At 35.3% G+C, this 23,848-nt stretch overlaps 1 protein-coding gene across 1 annotated transcript; it reads right to left on the bottom strand.

Annotated features, from left to right (window-relative positions):
- Positions 1-19,530: 19,530 nt before the first annotated feature.
- On the bottom strand, positions 19,531-22,888 carry LOC120148853 (probable 1-deoxy-D-xylulose-5-phosphate synthase, chloroplastic). The gene is made up of 10 exons (XM_039161864.1): positions 22,754-22,888; positions 22,484-22,612; positions 22,195-22,359; positions 21,903-22,053; positions 21,386-21,657; positions 21,024-21,297; positions 20,608-20,915; positions 20,213-20,494; positions 19,845-20,129; positions 19,531-19,743 (listed from the first exon to the last, which is right to left on the bottom strand). The coding sequence occupies exons 1-10, from the start codon at positions 22,886-22,888 to the stop codon at positions 19,585-19,587; spliced, it is 2,160 nt and encodes a 719-aa protein (XP_039017795.1). The 3' UTR covers positions 19,531-19,584.
- Positions 22,889-23,848: the final 960 nt, after the last annotated feature.

Here is a 23,848-nt window from a genome sequence, read left to right as displayed (position 1 = left end):
AATTTTAAGGGTAAATTGGTAATTTAACATTTAATGAATTTTTAATTCATTAAATTATGAAGAAAGTACCTTCCGTGAGCTATCTCAAAGGTAAGAATTTTTGTTTCCATTTTTGAGCAATTTTCTTTGGATTTCGAGTTATGTCGTAAAATAGAAAATTATTCTACGTAAAATTCTCTATCATTTGGTACCAAAATTTCATGGTGAAGATAAATATGTGATGAGATTTTATGATTTGGGTTTATGAAGAGTTTAGTGATTTTAAATAATTGGTTGTAAGAATTGATGAAGAACCTGTGGATGCAAATTAAGGAAAACATTTTAGATTTTTGAATCTGACAGTGAGTTTGAAAATTCACTAGAAATTATATAAAATGATTTAGAGGTTATTTTTATATATTATGTTCGTATATCAATCTAGTTTTGTTTAAAATAAACGGGGATCAATTTCAAGATATATACAAAGTGATATGAATCTTTAACCGAGGAAAGGTCAGAAAAATGAGGTAGCAAATTCTGCACAAAACAGATTATGTTGGTCAACTTTGAAAATGAGGAGCACCCGAGTTCAAGGGTGAAGCTGATGAAGGTCTGATTGCTGCCGACCTTTGGTTAAATGATGTAAAGATAATTTTAGATGGTCTCCACTATTCTGAAGTGGAAAATTTAGATGGAGTAGTTTTGTTGCTTCGCATACAAGCTAGGGTATGGTGGACAAATGTCACCATAAGAATGTCAAGTGATCAAGTGACGTGGTCATTATTTTTAGAAGAATTCAAGAATAAGTATATTGGTGATCATTTTATTAGGCAAATGAAGCAAGAATTCTTGAACTTGAAGCAAGGGAACTACATTGTGTATGAGTATGAATGTGAGTTTAATAAGCTAAGTAGATTTGTTACTGAGTTAATTCCGACTGATAAGGATATATGTGATTGGTTTGTGGAGGGTTTGTGCCCTAGATTAAAAAAGTTGTTTTTAGCTTTGAATTTGTCCTCTTTTCAAGAAGTGGTTAATCGTGCTAAAGCTTTAGTGATAATTTAGAATGGGAGGTATGGAGAACAAAAATTTCATATGATTAAGAGAGTTGGTGCTTCATCAAGTTCAGCACCACCAAAGAGAAGTAGCGATTCTGATTTTCAACCTCATACTTGTGTGAATCAGCTGCATCATCTGTTAGAAGATCAAATTTAAGTCAATCAAGGTAATGTTCATATTGTGGAAAGAATCATACAAGAGTATGTTGAGTGGTCGCCGGAGCCTGCTTTAGATATGGTGACATCAGACATTTTATTCAAGATTGTCCATTCATGACTGATGAGGTTGCACAAATCGAGTGATCTGCTACGATATCTTAGAGAGGTAGAGGCAGAGGTTGAGGAAGAAATCAGTTTGAGTCATCCACTCAACATGAGATGTATTCAACTACCCGGGTTTACAATATAAGGACAAACAATGATCACGATGATCCAGATATCAATTCATGTATTTTTTAATTATATGGTAAAGTAATTTTGGTTTTGATAGATCCGAGATTAATATATTTGTACATTATTAGCAAATTAGTGAGAGAATTGAAAATTCTTGTTAGAAGCAACAAGTAACGATGTGATAGTGATTAAACCATTAGGGCATGGTTCTCGGGTGAATAAGTTGTGTCGAATTCGATTGAGTTATGAGAAACTTGTTCTGAAAAACATATAAGGAGCTAATAATGGTTAATTAATAAGAAATAATATAGAACCCGATTCTATGAAAGTAGTATTTACTATCAAGGTTATGTGAAGGTAAGTGTAATAGAGTTAAAAGATTAGAAGAAAAATGTTAGGCTAAACTAATCAAGTATGGCGTGGATTTTTTTATGGGTGTGTATATTGGCCATGTAGATGTAGTCAAGGAGATACGGATTGTACAATAGTAAAGGTTTTTCTTATGTTGCAAAGCAATTAGGGAATAATGAAATAAAGCAATTGACTTATGATCTTGAGTTAGTGATTATTGGGGTTATCGTAATGATAGAACCCTATTATGTACATGGTGAATGATATTATACGAAGTTTTAAAGATCAATAGTAGGTATACAATCGAAGGAGTAATAAGACAGGTAATTGATTGATTTTTTTTAGATTGACGACAAGTTTATTAAAGGCAACTACAAAAAAATTAGCTGAGGAAGTAACATAAAAACGTGAGGGTGATTTGAGTAGATAAGGTCTCCATCTCTTTGTACAGTGAAAATTCGAGAATGAATTTTCTTAAGGGGGAGATTTGTAACATCCCTAAAATAGGGTTAGTGACTAAAATGTAAGTTTTTGAAACATTGTGGTCAATTTTGAAAACTTTTAAAAGTTTAAGGATTTCTTAGGAATATCTTATGAAAGATTGTTTAGAAAAAATTGAATGATGTAAGGGCAAATTGGTTTTTAGGCAAGAAATGAATTTAAAATTCATTTTTCAATATATTTATGCAAATAAGTGGGAAAGAAATAAGTATCTGGAAAGTGGTGTATTTCTTCTTCTCCCTTTAGCCGTGAATTTCCATTCCAATGCTGAGTTCTTTATAAGTTGATTATTTCTTGAATCTTAAGTTTGGGTTTTGGTCTCTGGGTGATACATATGCTTAAGGAAAACTTAATGTTGTGTAAAACTAAAAGATTGATAAGTTATAGGGGAATTTGTAAAGAGGTTTGTTGAGTGAATGGATGCGAAATGTTTAGAAATTGGATTTAAAGATTATATTTGACTTGTCAAGGGTCTAATTAAAAAGTTAGAAGTATTAGAAAGGATTAAGAACATGTTTGAAAATATGGTGTGATTTTTAGATTCAAGTATTGAAGTGGGATTTTGGATGTTAAGGAATATTTAAGAGATATAATTTAGTTTTAATAAGTATATTTGAGTTTAATGATTTGAAATGAGTTTAAAGAATGGAAGTTATGTAAGTTTTGGCAAATTTTGGGTTAAAATAAATAAGTTCTAGGCAAGCGTATCAGTACTGTTCATCCAGTACCGATACTTCAGAGTAAAAAGATGTGATATTTGGGTTTGGGTATCAATACTGGAAGAAGAGTATCGATACCATAAGGTAAATTGTATGAAATCCTTTAATCAGTATCGATATCGAATTAGTAGTATCCTTGGTATCGATACCAGTGAACAAGTATCGGTACCATTTTGAGAGATGAAATTCCAAAATCGAAATTGGGTATCGATACTAAAGTATAGTATCGATACTATAGTGTAGAAGTATCGGTTTGTACCTTGGATACCGATACTATTCAAAGTGAAATAGTGACTTAAGTGCTTTGTTTAGCTCAAGTTATTGGTGATTGATTTATAGTATTATGAATTTCGATATTTATTTAAACTGTATATTTATGTAGATGTTGATCAAAATCAAGATCCAGATGATTCAAAGTTGTAAGATCGATATAAGGTGCTAAGTGCTTATCTTTGACTAAGTTAGGCTAAAGTGAGTGCATAATAGTATGAATTATGATCATATGGAAAGAAGACTTGCGAGGAGTCTATTTCCAATGTTTAAAGGCATGATTTCATGAATACAAGTATATCATGGTCATGGGTTCTATGGGTACATGATCTATAAGTATATGTTTATATGTTACATGCACTGTTATACATGAGCTATGTTTTACATGTTATTCTATGTGTTGCATGATCTATATGGATATAGGAGAAATGATATAAGCTATGTGACTGTGAGCTATGTGAGTACATGACTATGTGATGATCTATGTGATATTGATCTACGTGAATATATGAAAATATGATATAAATTATGTGATACTGATCTACGTGAATATATGAAAATGTGATATAATCTATGTGATAAGGTCTATGTGACTATTTGAACATATGATATAATATATGTGATATTGAACTATGTGAATAATTGAAAATTGTGAAATGTGTAAACAGTAAAGCCCATAAGTATGTGATATGAGAGCTAAGGGTATAATTGGTATGCCAAGAGTTGAGGGTTCTACGTGGTCCTTTGGGATAATACTTTGTGGTCCTTCGGTACATTTCTACGCGGTCCTTCGGGACATCTGTGTGGTCCTTCGGGACATTCTATGTGACACATCAGTGCAATTTATATGAGTTTTGGTGACAGCATTTGTGCACAACCTTAATGCTCTCACATACATTAAGTTCTCATAAGTGTACCATGGGCTATTAAAAGAAATAACATGAATAAACACTATGTGATGTCATATGTTTTATTGTGTGAAATGTATTATATGATGTCTTACAAATGTTAAGTACAAGATTATATTTTTTAAACGGTTTAATGATTTTGTACAGTGATTATGATAATGATGTTAATAAGGATATTCATGATGATGATGATGATGAGGATATATATATGTGTGTACTTATGCTTTTGTTACATGATGTGTTTTATTGTTCTTAATATGATTATAGAAAATGCTTAGAGTATGATAAAGTGATGAGATGTTTTATCATATATTTTATATGCCTTACTAAGTCAATGACTTAGCGTGTGAGTGATTTTCACACGTAGGTTCAAAGAAGTCAAAAGATCAAGATTAGTACGAATCAAGACAACATATCTCTACAGAAGATCATATCAGAATTGATTTAAACTGTATGTTCTTTTGTATATGTTATTTTGTTGGCATGTAAATGAAAGTTTGAATCGTAAATGCTCTTATCGAATTTTGTAAACATACTTGATTTTGTTAATATAAATTATTAAGTTTTATGTTTAATTTGAGTATAAATTTCTCCATTGTTTTGATATGATATATTGTTAAAATTATCAATAAAATTTTTTAAGAGTAAATATTTTAAAAAGTCAATGTGACACCTCGTATTCGTATCCGGGTTAGATACGGGTTAGGGTGTTATAAGAAAAGCATGTGATTATATTTTACTTTTGAACAAAGTATAAAGCATGTTTTGGGTAGGATTTAACCTAATAAGGGTAGAAAAGCATGTGGGAGGACATCCCAATTATATTTCAATAATATTTTCTTGATATTTGGATTCTTTTATACTGACACATTTTCTATGTTTGATTGTTTATTGTTTGGCATTGCATGATCATCATAAATAAAAGAAAGGTGTTGATTAACCAAGTAATCATCATAGTAGAATAACGATCATTAAGATGGAAAATAGTTTTCATAACATGGAAGAACTCAATCCGTTGGTCCAAGCTTGGTCTGAAGAAACACAAAAGTAAAAGGAGACAGTTTGCCTGGAGATTATGTATCACAGATGTCCATAGATGTCAATGTCAATTTCAAGCAGAATGATCTACAAGAGCTGATAGAGATTTGGTAGAATTGGAGAGTAGCTACTAAAGACAAGTTCCACAAGAAATATGGTGACATAACCTATCTCCTCTACGTAAAAATAGATGAACCATTGCTTAAAGCTCTAGTCCGATTCTGGAATACTGCGTACAACTGCTTCACTTTCAATAGAAAATACTTGATGCCAAAAATAGAAGAGTATACAACTATATTAAACTTTGAGAGCCTCCAGGTGGATATAATTTATTCCAGACCTCCGAAAGTCCAATCCTTCAAAAGTAAACTTGTAAAGATTATTGGTAGAGGCAAAAATTGGATAGTAGAGAACATCTAACAAAAAGGGGAAATATAATGTTTTTCGTGGCATGAATATAAGAGATTAGACACATTTTCTCTTGTTATATATGGTCTAGTGATATTCCTAAAGACCTTGTTCCACGTGGAGGCCAATGTTGAAGATTTCTTTGACATATTGGAGAGGGGTATAAATCTGGCACCAGCAATCTTGGCAGAAACTTTTCGATCCTTAAACAATTATCATAGATTGGAAAGGGGTCGATTCATAGGATGTGCCCAACTACTCACTGTATGGATTCCAAGTCACTTCAGGAAAGAAGATAAAGTGTCTTATCACCGCTTCTCCACTATGTACTTTCCGTTGAAAGAATTACTTAGCAAAGAGTGGCCAGAGAGGTTGTCAAGGAAAAGATGAATATCAGCTTTAAGTAATCTACAGGACCGAGACATCGCTTGGTGTGTTCCTTGGCTAGGATATACCAGTATTTTATTCAGATGTGGAAATATTGATCATGTCCCGTTGCTGGGATTATGGGTAGGAGTCAGCTATGCCCCGTTAATGGTTCTCAGACAATATAGAGCTCGCCAATTTGTCCCAGTTACAAGCGGCTTGAGTTAATCTGTAATCCCATACCATAGAGACCATTACAAAAAAGAGAACATGTGATTTATTTATTGTATGGAAAAGAACTTTTCGAACAAGAGTTGTGGCCAGGGATGTTATGTACACACCAGACTATGAGGTTTGGTGATTTACAAGGAGGAACGAAAATGTCCCTTTGCCATATCAAAGAAAAGTTATCCCTTGGGAAGAGCATATCAAGGTGGTACCCTCACAAGTAGAGATTCTCACTGCTGAGTTTGAAGCTGAAAATAAGAAATGGGACAGGGCAATAGAAAAGGCCATATAAGAGAATTTCATGTTAGATCTCGATATGGGTTTCCATGCCAAACAATGTGAGTTGTTGTGAAAAAATAAAGAGAAATTTGATCGTTAGCTGGAAAACCTGATAAAGGATTATAGTAACCTACAAAAGGTAAAGAAAGTGTTTGGATTTGGAAAGACATCACAAAAATGGGATAAAGAGTTGGCAATAAAGAAGTGACATGTTCAAAGTCCGGAGGCTGAGAAAAAATGCCAACTTAAAAGAATTGAAGCTGAGAAGAAGTTGTGGGATATATATAAAGCTGAGAAAAGAGAAACGAATAAACAACTTAAAATTGGAAGTTATAGAGCTGAGAAATGGAAAGTTGAAAAGGAAGCTAGATTGAAGGAGTTGGAAGCATAAAGACATCAAATATATGGTTTGGAAACTGAAATGAATAATATGCTGGATGAACTCGAGGCCCGAGATCAGAGGATTCAGGAATTATAGGAAGCAAGAGAGCAAAATAAAGATAAAGTATGAATTGAGAGGCAGAGGTGGAACCGATTTCTCGAAAGAATGCAGGCTGAAATTGGGTCTTGGATGCAAAAACTCCTAAACAAAGAACAGGCAAGTGGAACAATTAGCCAAGGAAATGGAAGATCTGCATACCAATTTTGAAGAAGAGTTGAATCGGTCTCGAGCTATGAATAGTGAGCCCAAAGATCATGTCATGTATCTCGAGGAGTGCTTAATTCAAGTGCAAGTACCACTCAGATTGATGAACTTAAGGTTTTCTCGTGAGGAGAATAAATCTTTACGAGAACAAGTTAGAGGACTAGAGAGTGAGCTTCAACGCTGTCGAGTTCACATCACCAACCTTGAAACGGATATCACTCATATCAATAAGGGATGGAAGGATACATATAAACATCACCAGATGTTGATTGAGGAACATGAGCGTATGATGGGTGAAGTAATAGCAAAAATGAGGGAGGTGGCCCACTACACACAAGAGCTAGCTAACAGGGCTGAGGTCATTCTACTTTGCATTAGTTTAACCTCTAAATATGGGGAGAAATTTGCTGGGACCATGAATGAGATCATGGAACTAAATAATAAAGCCAAACAATATTTGTAGATTAATCTCTCTTGTAATGATGAAACCTATTTTAGAAAAATGGAACTTTTTCTAGGAATGGTTACTTTTGGAAATCAATACCTTTTGCATTTGCATTATGCATTTTGCATCATTGCATTTTTGCATTTTCATTCTCAAAAGATCTCATGTGCATAGAAAACAACCATAATAATGAGGATATTAATTTATGAACATTTATTTTGAAGAAAGATACCCTTGAACCTCATCGAACACGAAGTAAAACTATAGAGGCCAAGCTTGAGAAATTAAAGAAGGAAATGTAGGAGGATTTGTAAAGAATACAGCAAGAGTGGTAGGCGAAAATGGAACAGTTACAAAAATCAATTATAGATCAAATCTTGCAAAGCCAGGCTAATATGGTGAAGGATACTTTGACCAAAATGTCTGGATTACATACTGAAATAGCTAAAGAACCAAGTACCACTCCGATTGAAGCTTCTGGGCATGAGTTTACCCCGAGAATAATTATCTCACCTGAAAAGCTTGTTGAGCACCCTGTATGATCTTTAGCAGTAAGGGTTCAGATGGCCACAACAAGTCTGCAAAATAGCTCTCATGAGTACGTTGATATGATCTCGAGGAAGTGGAGAAATCTAAAAATGAGGTACTAGAACATTTAAAGGACTGGTGTAAGGGCTTTTTCAAAGAGATGGGGATACAGGGCTCTCAAGATAGAATGGATGCAGAGGAATTGAGCCTAGTGCCAGATCTAATCCTACCCCCAATGCTAAAATTTGATAAGTATGATGGAAAAACTTTCTCTGTTGCTCATTTGAACATGTTTTGTTGAAGAATGACAGGATTTGTGAAGGATGATGGACTATTAATTCACTGTTTTCAAGCTAGCTTGACAGGTTCAGCTGCCAGATGGTATAACCAATTAACCCGAGCTAAGATAGGGTCATGGAAGGATTTGGAAAACACATTTAAAGAACAATACCAGCTCGTTACCGAAATGATGCATGATCGTGTTACTCTCCAAATCATGGAGATGAAGTATAACGAGACCTTTAGTCAATACGCTCAGCACTGGAGAGATATTGCCACTCAAGTGCATCCACCACTTGTTGAGATAGAGTTCATAACAATGTTCATAGATACACTGAAATCTCCCTTTATCGACCACATGTTAGGAGTTGCAACTAAAAGCTTCTCTGATATCGTGATGTGCGATGAGATGATTGAGAGAGCATTAAAGAAGGGGCAGATACTCGGTAGCCAAAGTCCTGCAAAAAAACCCTTTGTGAAAAAGAAAAAAGGATAATGAATAATGTAAATTTCTCCGTGAACAAGACAAATACGGGAAATTATTCATCGCAAGGAGAAACTAAGCGAGAGAATAACACCAAAAGAATGTTGTTCACTCTCATACCAATGACCTATAGTGAACTTTTCCTTGGATTAGTCCAAGCCCACGTAATGTCACCAAGATTTATAGATCCAATCAAACTACCTTATCCAAAATGGTACAACGAAAATGAGACATGTGAATATCATGCAAATCTCCGAGGGCATAATATTGAGAAATTTCCACTTTAAAAAGAGTGGTTGAGGATCTGATCAAGAGAAAAGTTGTGTTATTAAATGACTCGAAGGCACCTTGTGTTGCTGCAAACCCGCTTCCGAATTACCAAAACCAAGGAGTTAACGTTATAGAAGATAATCGAAGAATCAAGATGAGGATTGAAGAAATAAGAATGACATTGAAGTGGGTATACGAACAGATGAAGAAGAGAGGGTTGTTGAGTCCTATAAAGAAATTTTCAATAGAAAATCCAGAGAACTTTTGTGAGTACCATTGCGAAAATAGTCATCAGGATTGTTAATAATTCAAGCTGACGGTCCAAGAATTGATGGACAAGAAGGAGTTGCAGTTTTATGAAGAAGAGACAATTGAGAAAGAATGATATATATTTGCTTCTGAAGAAAGCTCAAGAGGAGTTAAAAAAATTTAATAAGTTTGTTCTGGTCATATCCAAACCAAACTATGAAGCAAACAAGGAAAGTACAACATCCGGAGTGGTGATCAAGACCCCGATGCCTTTTTCTAAAAAAGTAATAAGAGTGTTCCCTAGGATTATACGTGCCAAATCAATACTCATGAGAATAAAAAATATGATATCGATAAAGTTGGGTTTTTCACAAGGAGTGGAAGGTGATATACTCCTAGAAAAGCCAAAAAAGAAAAAGTTATGATAATTGATGATCCTAAAGAAAAAGTAAATGAACATGTCAAGATTAAGGAGGCTCAAGAATTTTTGAAGTTTTTGAAGCACAACGAGTATAATATTATAGAACAGCTTCATAAAACTCCAGCACGGATTTTGATGTTATCTCTTCTGTTGCATTCTGAGGCACATCGAAATACACTTATCAAAGTTCTAAATGAAACTTTTTTGGGAAAGGTTATACCAGTAGAGCGTGTGGACAGGATGGTAAATCACATTAATGCAGACAATTTCATTTATTTCTATGATGACGAGATACCTAAGGAAGGTAAAGGTAGATGTAAGACCTTACACATTACTACCCATTGCAAATGAGTCATCATCTCCGAGGTGTTAATTGACAATGGATCAGCTTTGAATGTTATTCCATTCGCCACTCTAAATAAACACCCCGTGGATACCTCTCAAATGAGGGTTTGCGATAATGTTGTGAGAGCATTTGATGGAACAGAACACAAAATAATAGGGAAAATAATGATCCCTCTCAAAGTTGGCCCTACAACATTCGAAGTAAATTTTTCTTTCATGGATATCCATCCAAGTTACAGTTGCTTGCTAGAGCGACCCTGTATTCACAGGGTTGGGGCAGTTCTTTCTTCCCTTCACCAAAAGCTTTGATTCATTGTTGATGGGACTCTAGTGACAATCAAGGCAGAAGAATACATCATTGCTTATATCACTATTGATGCACCATATGTAGGGGTAGATGAGAATGCACTAGAGTCCTTATTACAACCTTTGGAATTTGTTAATGCTACTTTTATTCTTGAAGGAAGAAGAATTCCACTCCTCAGCTTTTGAAAAATACAAAAATACAGTTAAAGGAAATATTAGATAGAGGGGCGAAAGTGGGGAAAGGTTTGGAAAATAAGCTGCAAGGAATCACTGAAGGATTGGCTCTAATTCCTAAAAGGAATTATTTTGGCCTCTGATATAGTCCAACCTATTAGGATAGAGTCAGGGATGCCCAAAAGCTTAGGGAAAGAAAGAAAGCGAGAGCACAAGTTGAAGACATTGTTTGGGGGCCCATGGTCATACCACCACTTTCCAAATCTTTCGTGTCTGGAGGATTTGTGACTGATATACTGAAGTAGTCATGGGATGGTAAAGAAGTGGAAATAATTGAAGATTTAGTGGGAAGTCTAAGCATCAACACCATCATAGATGATTTTGCTGGAGAATGCTCATTGTTATCAATTCGTCTGTGTCCTCCTGGTTACGTTTTGAACAACTACACTGTTGAAGAACTCCCCGTGTTCTATAAGCACTATTCAAATTAATGCATAATAATAAATCTAGCTCCTTTTGGCCCGAATATAATAGGGCTTTTGTAAAAGGCAAACTGTTATTTTTCATTGCTTTAATGAAATGATGCTTTCTCTTCATAGCAAATCTCTCATTTAATTCTTTAATTCTTTATTGTTCATTGCTAATTATTCTTTTAGTAAATATCAAATAAAATTCTTGTCCACAGCCGAATATACTCTTTTTTTCATTTGCATGTCTCCAGGACATATTTTTGAACCACAAATTGATTTTGAAAATGATATGTGTCTTGGAGAATTTGAGAGTTATAAGGGTGATGATAAATGTGAGTTAAACCCTGAACTCATTAGAATGATAGAGCAAGAAGACAAGCAAATATTGCCCCATAAAGAGAAAATATAAACAATAAATATGGGAACAGAAGAAGATAGAAAGGAGGTCAAAATCGACACTTCACTTTCACCAAAAACAAGAGAGGATCTTATAATCCTTCTACAAGAATGTAAAGATGTGTTTGCTTGGTCTTATCAAGACATGTCAGGATTGGATACTGACATTGTGGTGCACAGACTGCCAATAAAACTAGAATGCAAGCCTATTCAACAAAAGCTTCGAAGAATGTAAAGATGTGGGGCACATTTTATTACAAGGTGATGCCCTTCGGACTAAAGAATGATGGAGCAATAAATCAAAGAGCCATGGTTACTTTATTCCATGATATGATGCATAAAGAGATAGAAGTATACGTGGATGATATGATTGGCAAATCACAAACTGAGGAAGAACAAGTGAAGGTCTTAAGGAAGTTGTTTTTAAGATTGAGAAAATACCAACTCAAACTTAACCAGCCAAGTGCACTTTCAAAGCTACTTCAAGAAAGTTATTGTGATTTGTAGTCAGTGAAAAAGGGATAGAGATAGATCCTGATAAAGTCAAATCAATCTTGGAACTACCACCCTAGAACACAAAAAGAAGTACGAGGGTTTCTGGGAAGGTTAAATTATATTTCCAGATTCATCTCTCAGTTAACCGATAAATGTGATCCAATTTTTTGATTAATGATAAATCAAAACCCATGAGAGTGGAATGGTAGTTGCCAAGAATGTTTCGATAAATTAAGAGTTACTTGACAAATGCTCTGGTCCTAATGCCACCAATCCCAAACAAACCATTGATCTTATACTTGACTGTCTTTGATAAGTCAATGGGATGTGTGTTGGCACAACATGACGAGGCTGGGAGAAGAGAATGAACTATTTACTACCTTAGTAAGAAATTCACTGACTGTGAAACTCGATATTCCTCGATCGGAAAGATGTGATGTGCTTTAGTATGGACTAATAAGAGGCTGGGACAGTATTTTCTATATCACACCACTTGGTTGATATCAAGGTTGGATCTGTTAAAATACCTGATAGAATCATCAGGTCTAACCAGAAGGATGGCAAGATGGCAAATGCTTTTGTCTGAATTTGTTATAGTTTATACGAATCAAAAGGAAGTGAAAGGAAGTGTTATTGCCGACTTACTTTAAAGCAGAGCATTAGAAGACTATAAGCCATTAAAATTTGATTTCCAAAATGAGGACTTAATGAGTATATATGCCGTGGAAGAAGATGCCCGGAAAGATTAAGCCTGTAAAATGAACTTTGATGGTGCCTCGAATGTTGTGGGACATGGAATTGGGGTAGTACTAGTTTTACCTGAAGGAGATCATTATCCTTTTACTAGTAAGCTCGCCTTTGAAGCATGTATTCTGGGTATTCAAGTTGTAATTGAGCGCAAAATTAAAAGCTTGGAAGTATTTGGCTATTCTGCTCTAGTTATTTATCAACTTTGCGGAGAATGGATGACTCAAGACTCCAAATTAATAGAATACAATAACCTAGTAATGGAGTTGATCAAGGAGTTTGAATAAATTTCTTTCACTTATCTTCCCCGTGAAGAAAATCAAATGGTGGATGCCTTCACTACGTTGGCAGCCATGTTTAAGGCCGATGATCAGTCTCGAATGATTCATATTCGAATGAGTATAAGAGAAATATCAGCTCATTGATGTAACATTGAGAAAGAAGAGGAGGATGGTCTCCCATGGTATTACAATATTCTCCAGTATATAAAATATAGAGTTTACCCCGCCGAAGCAGCTGAAATGACAAATGAACTTTGATAAGATTGGCAATGGGGCATTCCTCGATGGAGATATTTTGTATAAAAAAGGAAAAGATCAGGTTCTTTTGAGATGTGCGGATATAATTGAGGCCAAGAAAATACTTGAAGAAGTCCATGAAGGGATTTGTGGAACACATGCTAATGGATTCACAATGGCTAGACAAATCATGAGGTTTGGATACTATTGGTCTATCATGGAAGGAGATTGTATCATATTTGCTCAGAAATGTCATAAATACGAGATCCGTGATAACCAAATAAATGTTCCTCCTTCACTACTAATGTAATGACCGCGTCGTGGCCATTTTTAATATGGGGCATCGATGTCATTAGGGAAATTTCATCAAAGGCTTCAAATGGACATCATTTTATCTTAGTGGCCATCAACTACTTAACCAAATGGGTCGAAGTTACCTCATACGCTAATGTCACAAAAGGAACAGTTTACATATTCTTAAAAAAAATCATTTGTAGATATGGAACATCAGAAAGGATCATCACAGATAATGCATTGAATCTGAACAATGATTTAATGAAAGAAGTTTGCACGAAGTCAAAGATCAAACATCATAACTCGGCTCCTTATCATCCAAAAAAGGAATAGGACAGTGGAGGCAGCAAATAAAAATATCAAGAAGATCATCACAAAAGCAACTGAAATATATAAAGATTGGCATGAGAAGTTACCATTTGTGTTGCTTGTTTATCGCACATTCGTTCATACATCTATTGGGGCAACACCATTCTCTTTGGTATATGGGATGGAAGAAATTTTACCTGTTAAGGTGGAAATCCCTTCTCTAAGAGTATTGATGGAATTAAAACTTGATGAGTCTGATTGGGTACAAAGTAGGTTTGATCAGTTTAATTTGATTGAGGAGAAAAGGCTGAGAGCTATATGTCATGGTCAGATGTACCAAAAAGGATGATACGAGCTTATGATAAGAAGGTCAAAACTCAAGAATTTCATGAAGGTGATTTAGTGCTAAAAAAGATCCTCCCTGTGCAAAAAGACTTTCGAGGGAGTGGATGCCAAACTGGGAAGGTCCCTATGTTGTAAAAAAAGGCCTTCTCAGGAGGAGCTTTGGTTTTGACTAAAATGGATGGAGAATATTTACCTAATCCTAGGAATTCTGATTCAGTCAAATGATATTACACTTGAAGAAGAAGAAAATGGAAAAAATAGGAAAAACAAGAAAAAAGAGAAAAAATAAGAAAGAAATAAAGAAAAATAAATAAATAAATGAGGGTTCAGGATAAAAACCCAAAATGGGCTTCTTGAAACCAAACGAGGATTCGATTTGAAAATTTTTAATGGACGGCTCGAATATTCAGAATTTGAAATGGTAGATTCCCTCGAGAGCCTAACAGTTAAGAGAAAGATTCTGATACTCACACATCTTTTGTACGATCTGAATCTTCGAGACACATGTCAACTTTCAGGAAAGATTTGGGGTAAGGAAATAGAAGGACTCAACATTTGATATCCACTGTATTTATCCTTTGTTATTCCTGTAATGTTTACTTGTTTCTTGTCCCAAAAGATTGTACTTTCTCATTGCCTCTTTTCAATGAAATTTTCGAATTTGATTCATTGTCCATTGCATACACTCACCAATTTAATGATCAATAACAATATCGATTATTATGCCTTACTCTAAAAAGTGTCAGAGTGTGGGGATTTCAAAACATGTGTTTACCAGAGAGCACGTACAAAGATACGCTCCCTTAATCATCAAGTAAATCATTGAAAAGGGAGGGTTTAAATCGAATAATTTAGTTTCAACATAACTCTATATTTCCCAAACAAACAAGTCCCAATTGAAAGAGGAGAAAAATGGAGGAAAGCCCATTCTGATCAAATTTTCTCGAAAAGAAAGTCAACCAGTGGCTAAATAACCAACAAGGCAAGATGAATTTTCTTGAGGTAGACCAGAGAAACCAAGTTGAGGAATTTTTAACAAGAGGTTAAGAGAGTAACCACAATCAAAACCTAGACATTGGAAAAAGCATAAATCTCACATATTCCGATGAAAGAGCATGAGAAGTTCCAAATACCAAGATCAAACTGTGCATAACCCTTTAAACTTGCATGTTAACTTACATTTAGATCATCTGTAGGGCATATTACAAACATGAAATCATGGCATATGACCATTTTTGAACAGGATCTTCAAGACCTATCTCATTATTGAAGCAATGGATCAATCATCATCAACTATGACCAGATCTCCTTATCACATAAAAACCACATCATCCTTAGATAACCAACCATCCTCATCACATAGGAATTGTGTTATCACCATTATCCCTAAAGATGGTCAGTCATCTTCATCATATAGGAACCATGTCATCCACTGACCAGATCTCCTCATCACGTAGGAGCCCTGTCAACCTTAGATAACCAACCGTCCTCGAGGCGTAAGAAATGTGTTATCACCATTATCCCTAAATATGGCCTATCATCCTCATCACGTAAGAACTGTGTCATCCACCGACCATATCTCCTCATCATGTATGAGTCGTGTCACCCTTAGATAGCCAGACTTCCCCATTACGTACGAACCATGTTATCTCCAAATTTACCTAAAAATGACCAGAACTCTTCATCACATATGAGGAGTGTTGTTCTCAACAACAAATTATTTCCATATTGACCTAATTTCCTCAGCAAGAATGAACATCATCATCTACAACAAACATATTAAATTTCCAGGACATAGAGAAAACCGGGAAAAAAAACTTGTTGTCTTTGCCCAATTCTTATTAACACAAGAATGGGCAAAGAGGGGCAACTGTTGACACCCATTTTTGCCCGAGTTTTTATTATTATTATTATTTATTATTAATATTATTATTAGTATTATTATTATCTAATTTTATTATTATCATTTTACAGGTTATACATGCCCAAATAGAACCCAAAGAAATCGACCCAATTACACAACCTGAACCCCAATACAAGCCCAAACCCGAATGACCCAACAACCCACCAGAAATAACCTAACAGACTCAGGCCCGATTACAAATAGCTGACCTGGTCCAGGATCTGACCCATCTCAGGCCCAGCTAACCCAAACCCGGCTAGGGTTTTTATCTTTCACCTCAGTCGCCTCAAATCTCAGCCCTTGGATCTGGACCCATCTAACGGTCCAAATCACCTAAGGGTTAGGGTTTATTAACCCTAAATGGTAGCCAACTACCACGACCAATGGAAGTCAGCCACCAAATCACCGCCGATGTCATCCACATTACCCAAATCAAACACCAAATCAAAAAAATCAATCATAAAATCAAAACCCATTTTTAAATTTTCTTAAATCCCGAAAAATCAGGATTTTGTAGCAACTCAGTAAAAAAAATGATGGTTCCCCTATCCTAGAGGTAATCATCTCACACAGGAAAATGAGATAAGATACCGACAACTATGGAAAGAGGTGAGATTCAGAGAAAAAGAAAAGAAAAATTTTTAGACAGAGAGAGAACCTGAAAACAAAACAAAACACAAGAAGAAAAAGGGATGAACCATAAAACTTACCCCTCAACAAATCGGAGGCCCACCGAAGTAAAGAGAGTTTACCCCTAAGGTAAAATCCTTTCGTTTTAGGCTTATGGGTTTGATGTTTGAGTCATGTTTTGGGTAAGGGAGGGGTTGGTTATCAGAAAGAGAGGAGGGTGTTAAGATCAAGGATCGTTTTTGTTTCTGATTTCAAGGTCATCGTAGTCACCTCACGGCAGTCGTGGCTTTGCTGGTTTTCCCCGTGGCGGAGGAAAGGGAAAAAGGGAGGAGAGTTGAGAGAATAATATTCTCTCTCTTTTCTCGGGCTTAGAAGATAACCAGGCATAAATGAGGGATGGTCGTTTGGGGGTTTGTTTTCTAATATATATATATATAACGTAAAACGACGTAGTTTCATAAGGGGGTGATTTATTTTCGAGCATGGGGAAATGCTTATCTCAGTCCTTTTGATTTTGTAATTTCCTTTCTGACCATTAATTGAACTATTATGTTATTCTGTTTTGAGCTCTACTCTTTTAATTTTTATATTTAAGTCACTAGTATATTTATTATGAAATGTTTGTTAATATTCGAATATGTCCCTATATTTTATGATTCTTTTGTTTTAGTCACTATTTAATTTAAATACATTTAGTTATAATTATTATTTGCCCCTTTATGTTTCTGGTTTGTTTTATTCCATTCCTTAATATTATTTATGGGTTATTTTAGTTTCCAACACCTGTATTATTTAATTTATGCAATCTTGGCTCTGGTTTATTTGTAATTGTTGTTTAGCCTTTCAAGTTTTTGTTAGTGTCATTTTGGTCCCTTATTTATGTGCACATTGGTATTATTACTTCACCTTGTTTTTTTATATATCATTGTTTTCTAATATATGAAAATGAGAAAATTTCATTGTGAGGGTAATCTACGAAGATATCTCCCAACTACAAGGAAATGTATCTTTTCGAGGATTTTTCGCACAAAGGTTTTTTATTCGATAATTTTCTTTGCTTTGCGTTTACTTATTTTGATTATTTTTCACCTCTTTTCATTTTTATTTTATTTTGTTTTGTTTATTTTTGAAAAATATGAAATAATGTCTTTTTGTGAGGGGAATCTATGAGAAAGTCTCCTAACTACAAAGGAAGTGTGTTCTCGAGGATTGTTCATACAAAAGGTCATTCTTTATCTGTATAATTTAATAAAATATTATACTTTTTAAACTGTATCACCCATAAAATTAAAGAAACACCAATTTTTTAGGGGAATCTATGAAAATGTCTCCTAACTATAAAAGAAATGCATTTTCAAGGATTGTTCGTACAAAATGATGTATTTTCTCTTATAGAATAATATTAATATGTTTTTTATTCTATAAAAATATCTTTTTGGCTCTTTGATCTTTTTGACCCATTGTCCCATTGTCTTTCTTATTTTAGGTTGTTTTTAGAAATTAACATTTTTTAAATAGATTTGAATAAATAGAACGATCATAATTTAAATATTATTTTTGAGTTTGTAATTCCCAATATTTAAACAACATATAATCGTTTAGGTACCAAAATTTGGGCGTTGTGGGGCTGCTCACCCTTCTCCACACGCAATCGACTCCAGAACTCTTAAAAATGAATTTTTTGTAAAACGCAGATCATTTTTTGTCGTTTAAGGTTTCCAACCTACCTAACTTAAAGGTTGGTAGTGACTCTAAAATCAAATTATTTTCAAAATTGAATTTCATCGCCTTCCCTGAATTAAATTTTTTTGAGTCTAACGGATCCCTGAGTGAGACGTTATGACAGGGTGACCATTATATAACTTATATGGTCGAGGGACTCAGTAAAATAATATCATATAATCGATGGTCATTTTGTAACTTTTAATCATCGAGGAGTCAACAAAACAATATCCTATAATCAGGGGACCATTTATATGTTTAACCCAAAAATATTATATAAATTGACATGAAAACATTTCAATTTCATCCTACGTCCTACGCCCCTTAATTGTCTCTAGAACTAGAAGAGTGAAAACTTAGAGTTAATTGCATCCTACGTCCTTAAATTATGATCTTCATTCTAATTTGGTCTCTAAAAATTTTAAACATTTTAATTTCATCCTTAAACTATGTCTTTCATTCTAAATTAATCCTCAAACTTTTGAAAATTTCAGTTTCATCCCAAACTACGATCTTATACTAATTTTTAACATTTTAATTTAGTCCCAAATTATACGTATATACTAATCAAATTCATGCTAATAAAATCGCTATGCCAAGTTATATTATTATATGTTTGAAAAAATAAAATTTAGTTTGAACTATGGTTGAAATTGATTATATATTTGGATGAATTTGGGGATGACATTGGAAGATTCAAAAGTTTAAGGACCAATTTAGAATGAGAGTCATAGTTTAGGGTTGGAATTGAAATGTTCAGAAGTTTAAGAACTAATTTATAGAGTCAAAGTATAGAGATGAAATTGAAATATTCAAAAGTTTAAGGACCAAATTAAAATGGGAACATATGATGCAGTGAACTCAAAACTTGAGTTTGCAACTTCCTCTTTTAAACAAAATAAATAAATAAATGAAATAGGCACTATAGAAATATGCAAAGGCACTATAGAAATATGCAAAGGCTTCGAAGATAATTGATTTTACTGGTAACGTTGTTTGGTTATAACATACCATCTATTTATGCTAAAGTTATATCATTATTGCTTATATGTATATATAACTAAAGGAAAAATAATGTACATAAAATGAAATTTAAGCCGAAATAATTCTTCAGTTTCTTGCGGACATAATCTGAAGAGCCTCTCTTTTTTGTCCAAGCACGTTGAACACCGTTGCAGCGATGTGTGATGGTGTAAGACCGGCTTGAGCGAACTGGTCGGCTGGCGAGCCATGGTCGATGTATTGATCCGGAAGAACCAGTGGCCTCCACTGCAAATTCGGGGAAAAAATTATGCAAAGAAACAGGATAATCTATGGCTATATCAACTTCCAATTATGAGCATTCGAATTCATGAATTTGGATTGCATACCTTTACTTTGCCATCAAGAAGAGCATCAAGAGCTAGGAACTGTGCCACATGAGAACCGAAGCCTCCGATCGATCCTTCTTCGACTGTGATCAGAACTTCGTGTGCTTTTGCCAGTCCCCGGATGAGGGAGTGATCCAATGGTTTGCAAAATCGTGCGTCGGCGACAGTCGGCTTTAAGCCGTGGGATGCCAACAACGAAGCAGCTGCTAAGCAGCTTTGAACTGCAGTTCCATAGCCTAATAGTGCCACTCTTTCGCCTTCAATCGGTACCCTTCCTTTGCCAATCTGTGAGGATATTACTCGAATAGTTAGTATGTTTCTTTGTTTCCTTGTGAATATGAATATGTAGATATTAGGTCGAAAGTTACCTCGAGAGGAACCCCTTTGTTCCCCGTCGGCAACTGAACTCCAATTCCATTTCCTCTGGGGTAACGGAAACAGCTAGGACGGTCGTCTATGGCAGCAGCTGTGGCAACCATATGAAAAAGCTCAGCCTCATCGGAAGGAGCCATTACCACCATGTTGGGGAGGCATGCCATGAAAGTGACATCGAAAGCCCCACAATGTGTCGGACCATCTGCACCAACGAGGCCAGCTCTATCCATTGCAAATCTTACAGGCAGCTTCTGCAGGTCAACATCATGTACGACCTGTCGCAGCAAATCAACAATTTCATTATGAAATCGAAACGCCGATGCTTAACATTCGAAGAATATTAATCTTTTACAATCCGTAAAAACGAGTGGCATCTTTGGTAGCTTGCCTGGTCATAAGCCCTTTGCATGAATGATGAGTAGATTGCACAGAAAGGTTTCAAGCCTTCACAGGCCAATCCTGCAGCAAAGGTGACAGCATGTTGTTCGGCAATCCCAACATCAAAACATCTTTGTGGGAAACGGCGGAGGAAGAGGTTTAATCCGGTTCCACCTCCCATTGCAGCATGGATTGCAACAATATTTTTGTCTGCCTCGGCTTCTGCAATCAAAGCCTCAGCAAAATATGTAGTGTAAGACTGAGTAACAGAACTGCCTTTGAATTGCTTTCCAGTTGCCGGATCGAACTTCACCACTCCTGAGAAAAGAAACCCAGGTATGATTTATTCTCTTTTGTTCGATAATCAGTGAATTAAATCATATAGAATGACATCTCTTCTAAAAAAGGGCTTGTTGTGCATGTTACCATGGTACTTGTCATCGGCTCTCTCTGCATATGGATAACCTCGGCCTTTCTCGGTGACAACATGGATCAAGACTGGACCCGTCGTTTTTGTAGTCTTAACCTCTTTGAGAATAGAAACTAAATCATCGATGTTGTGGCCATCAACAGGTCCAATATAATACAGTCCAAGTTCTTCGAATAGTGTTGATCCGGAACCACTTATCATCCCACGAGCATACTCGTCAACTTTTGCGGCCAGTTCGTGCATGGGCCCACCAATTTGCTTGGTAACTCCCTGCGATAAAAGAACATTCAGTTGGAGTTGGTTTTAGTTTCCGGGCAAAATTATATTGGTTCTTCCGGTTCTGTTCCTTTCTATTTACCTTTGCAACCTCTCTCAGTTCTCTAAGAGGCCTGTTCGATTGCAGCCTACTGAGAGCACTGCTCAAAGCTCCCACAGGTGGTATAGGTCCATCGAGAGTGGCAGTTGGCAGAGAAACTTGTTTATTGTCATTAAGAATGACAATCATATCAGAATCCAGGTATCCGGCATTGTTCATTGCTTCGTAAGCTTGTCCCGCGGTCATAGCACCATCGCCTATGACAGCAACTACATGATTCCTTTCACCTTTCAGATCCCTTCCCACAGCCATTCCTGTCCATCCGAAACATCGAGACAATAAAACCTCAAAAGGCCAAGTGCAGCTAGATTTGCATAACAGAACAAAAAATAGAATTTCACCATATATCGAAATCTAAAAGTTCATATTAACCCACTTCTAAAAGCAACATCAAAGAACTCAATAATGGTCCGATGATGACTCGATAATAGTTATATTGTTTAAACCGTTTAACCTTAGTTATATAAGCAAAATGAATGCAAGAGGACTAGATTAATACCCAAGCCAGCAGAGATTGTGGTTGAACTGTGACCAGTCCCAAAGCAATCATATTCACTCTCCGATCTTTTCGTGAATCCGGCCAGTCCATTGGTTTGCCTCATAGTATGCATCTTATCTCTTCTCCCAGTCAAGATTTTGTGAGGGTATGACTGCAAACCAAAAGAAGAATTATATCAAAACAAGGACCGATTCACATCGGAACACACACGTGCACACGCATACAAGCGCGCGCCCACACAGACACACATATATATATAACTACAAGACACCAAGCAAAGCAAGAACCAAACCTGATGACCAACATCCCATAATATCTTGTCTCTGGGGGCATTGAAGACATAATGAAGAGCCACAGTGAGTTCAACCACGCCAAGACTGGACCCCAAGTGACCCCCAGTTTTCGAAACGTTGAAAATCACATCAGACCGCAGTTCATCAGCCAGTTGTTTCAGTTCCTGCATGAAAAGTTCCAATATATATTCATGCACATGTGTATATATATATATATAAGAGATGTAATTCTCATGATAATTGACAAAAAGCAAGAGCAAAAACATGTTTTTTTGGATGTTTTTATACCTTGACAGAGAGATTTTTCATATGAATTGGATAGTTTATAGTGTCCAAGAGAGGCGTTGCTGGTCTTTGGGCGTAATATTCAGCTCCTCCTGATAGTGATGCATAAACCCCACCTGGCCTTTTCTTCACCTTCAACAAATCAAAACAAAAACAACAATTTTTTAAGTATTAATTGTATTCAAATCAAAAGAAAAACAAAACAATCAAAGAGCAATTTTAGAATCTAACAAAAGATAAACAATACCCAGAATTTTTTTTATTCAAGTGAACCTGATTGAGTTTAAACAATGGGTGGAAACCCAGATCCGAACCACAAAGCAAATGGGAAGCAAAAGGAGTCGACTTTTGCGGTTCTGAAGCAGCACAGCTGATAATGGCAGGAAATGAACATGCACAAAGAGCCATTGCTAAAACACCAAACAATCTGCAAAGAGAAATGAAGTGTTTTTTTATAAACAATTGGCTAAGAGATCAAATTGAGAAGAACCCAGAAAAAAAATACACCAAGCAGGTGCAAGAATGAGAGATGGTGGAACCAATGAAGAAGATTTATAAAGAAATTGGTTGTCACTTATTACTGTGTTTAGTGCTTGATGGAAAGTGGGGGACTGAGTTGAAAACCTTGAGAGTCAAATTATTAAAGGAGACAGTAAGGGAAAGCAAATTCAATTGTTTTTTTTTTTTTACCATGAAAGCCCAAAACAGACAAATCAACTTGTCTTCTTCATTTATATAGAACTGGTTTTGATTATTACAGAGGATGGGGACTGAAATGTTATAGGATTGAGGTTGAAGTGGCAGGTCGTTTTTTTATTGGACCACGTCGATGAAAAAATCACAAATGGATAGATTATATATCGTGTTACAAAGATGCCTTTTTTTTAGGGTAAACTACATCTTTGACAATTATTTAGTTTCTGTTTTGGTCATTAACTATTATTATTTTAAAAATCATAGTTTTTTTAATTAATCTGGAGTAAATATAATATAATATATGTTTAAATATAACTTTCAATAATTTGACATTGAACGTTCATATCCCTGACATTAATTGTGCTCGAACTCAAGACCTCAAAGACTAACAACAATTTCTTTACCACCGAAGTCGCTTGGTTCGTAATTCAAAATCATAATTAATATTATGTTTTAATTCAAAACAGTATCTAATGTAAGGTTAGGTATAATTTTGAAAATTAATAGTTTTGTGACCAAAAGTGAAACTAAATAATAGGTGCATGACCAAATAAACTGTTTACTCTTTTTTATTTTTTTTCAATTTCTCAATTGAGAGGTTATTGTGCGTCCACGTTCTCATGTGGTAATTGTGGGCTTACGTAACTTACTACCTTCTCATTGGTAGATGTG

Source organism: Hibiscus syriacus, unplaced genomic scaffold, assembly GCF_006381635.1.
Source record: "Hibiscus syriacus cultivar Baekdansim isolate YM2019G1 unplaced genomic scaffold, ASM638163v2 tig00110987_pilon, whole genome shotgun sequence".
NCBI classification, from domain to species: Eukaryota; Viridiplantae; Streptophyta; class Magnoliopsida; order Malvales; family Malvaceae; genus Hibiscus; species Hibiscus syriacus.
Note: the sequence above shows the minus strand (reverse complement) of the source record. Positions and strands in the feature narration are given on the sequence as shown.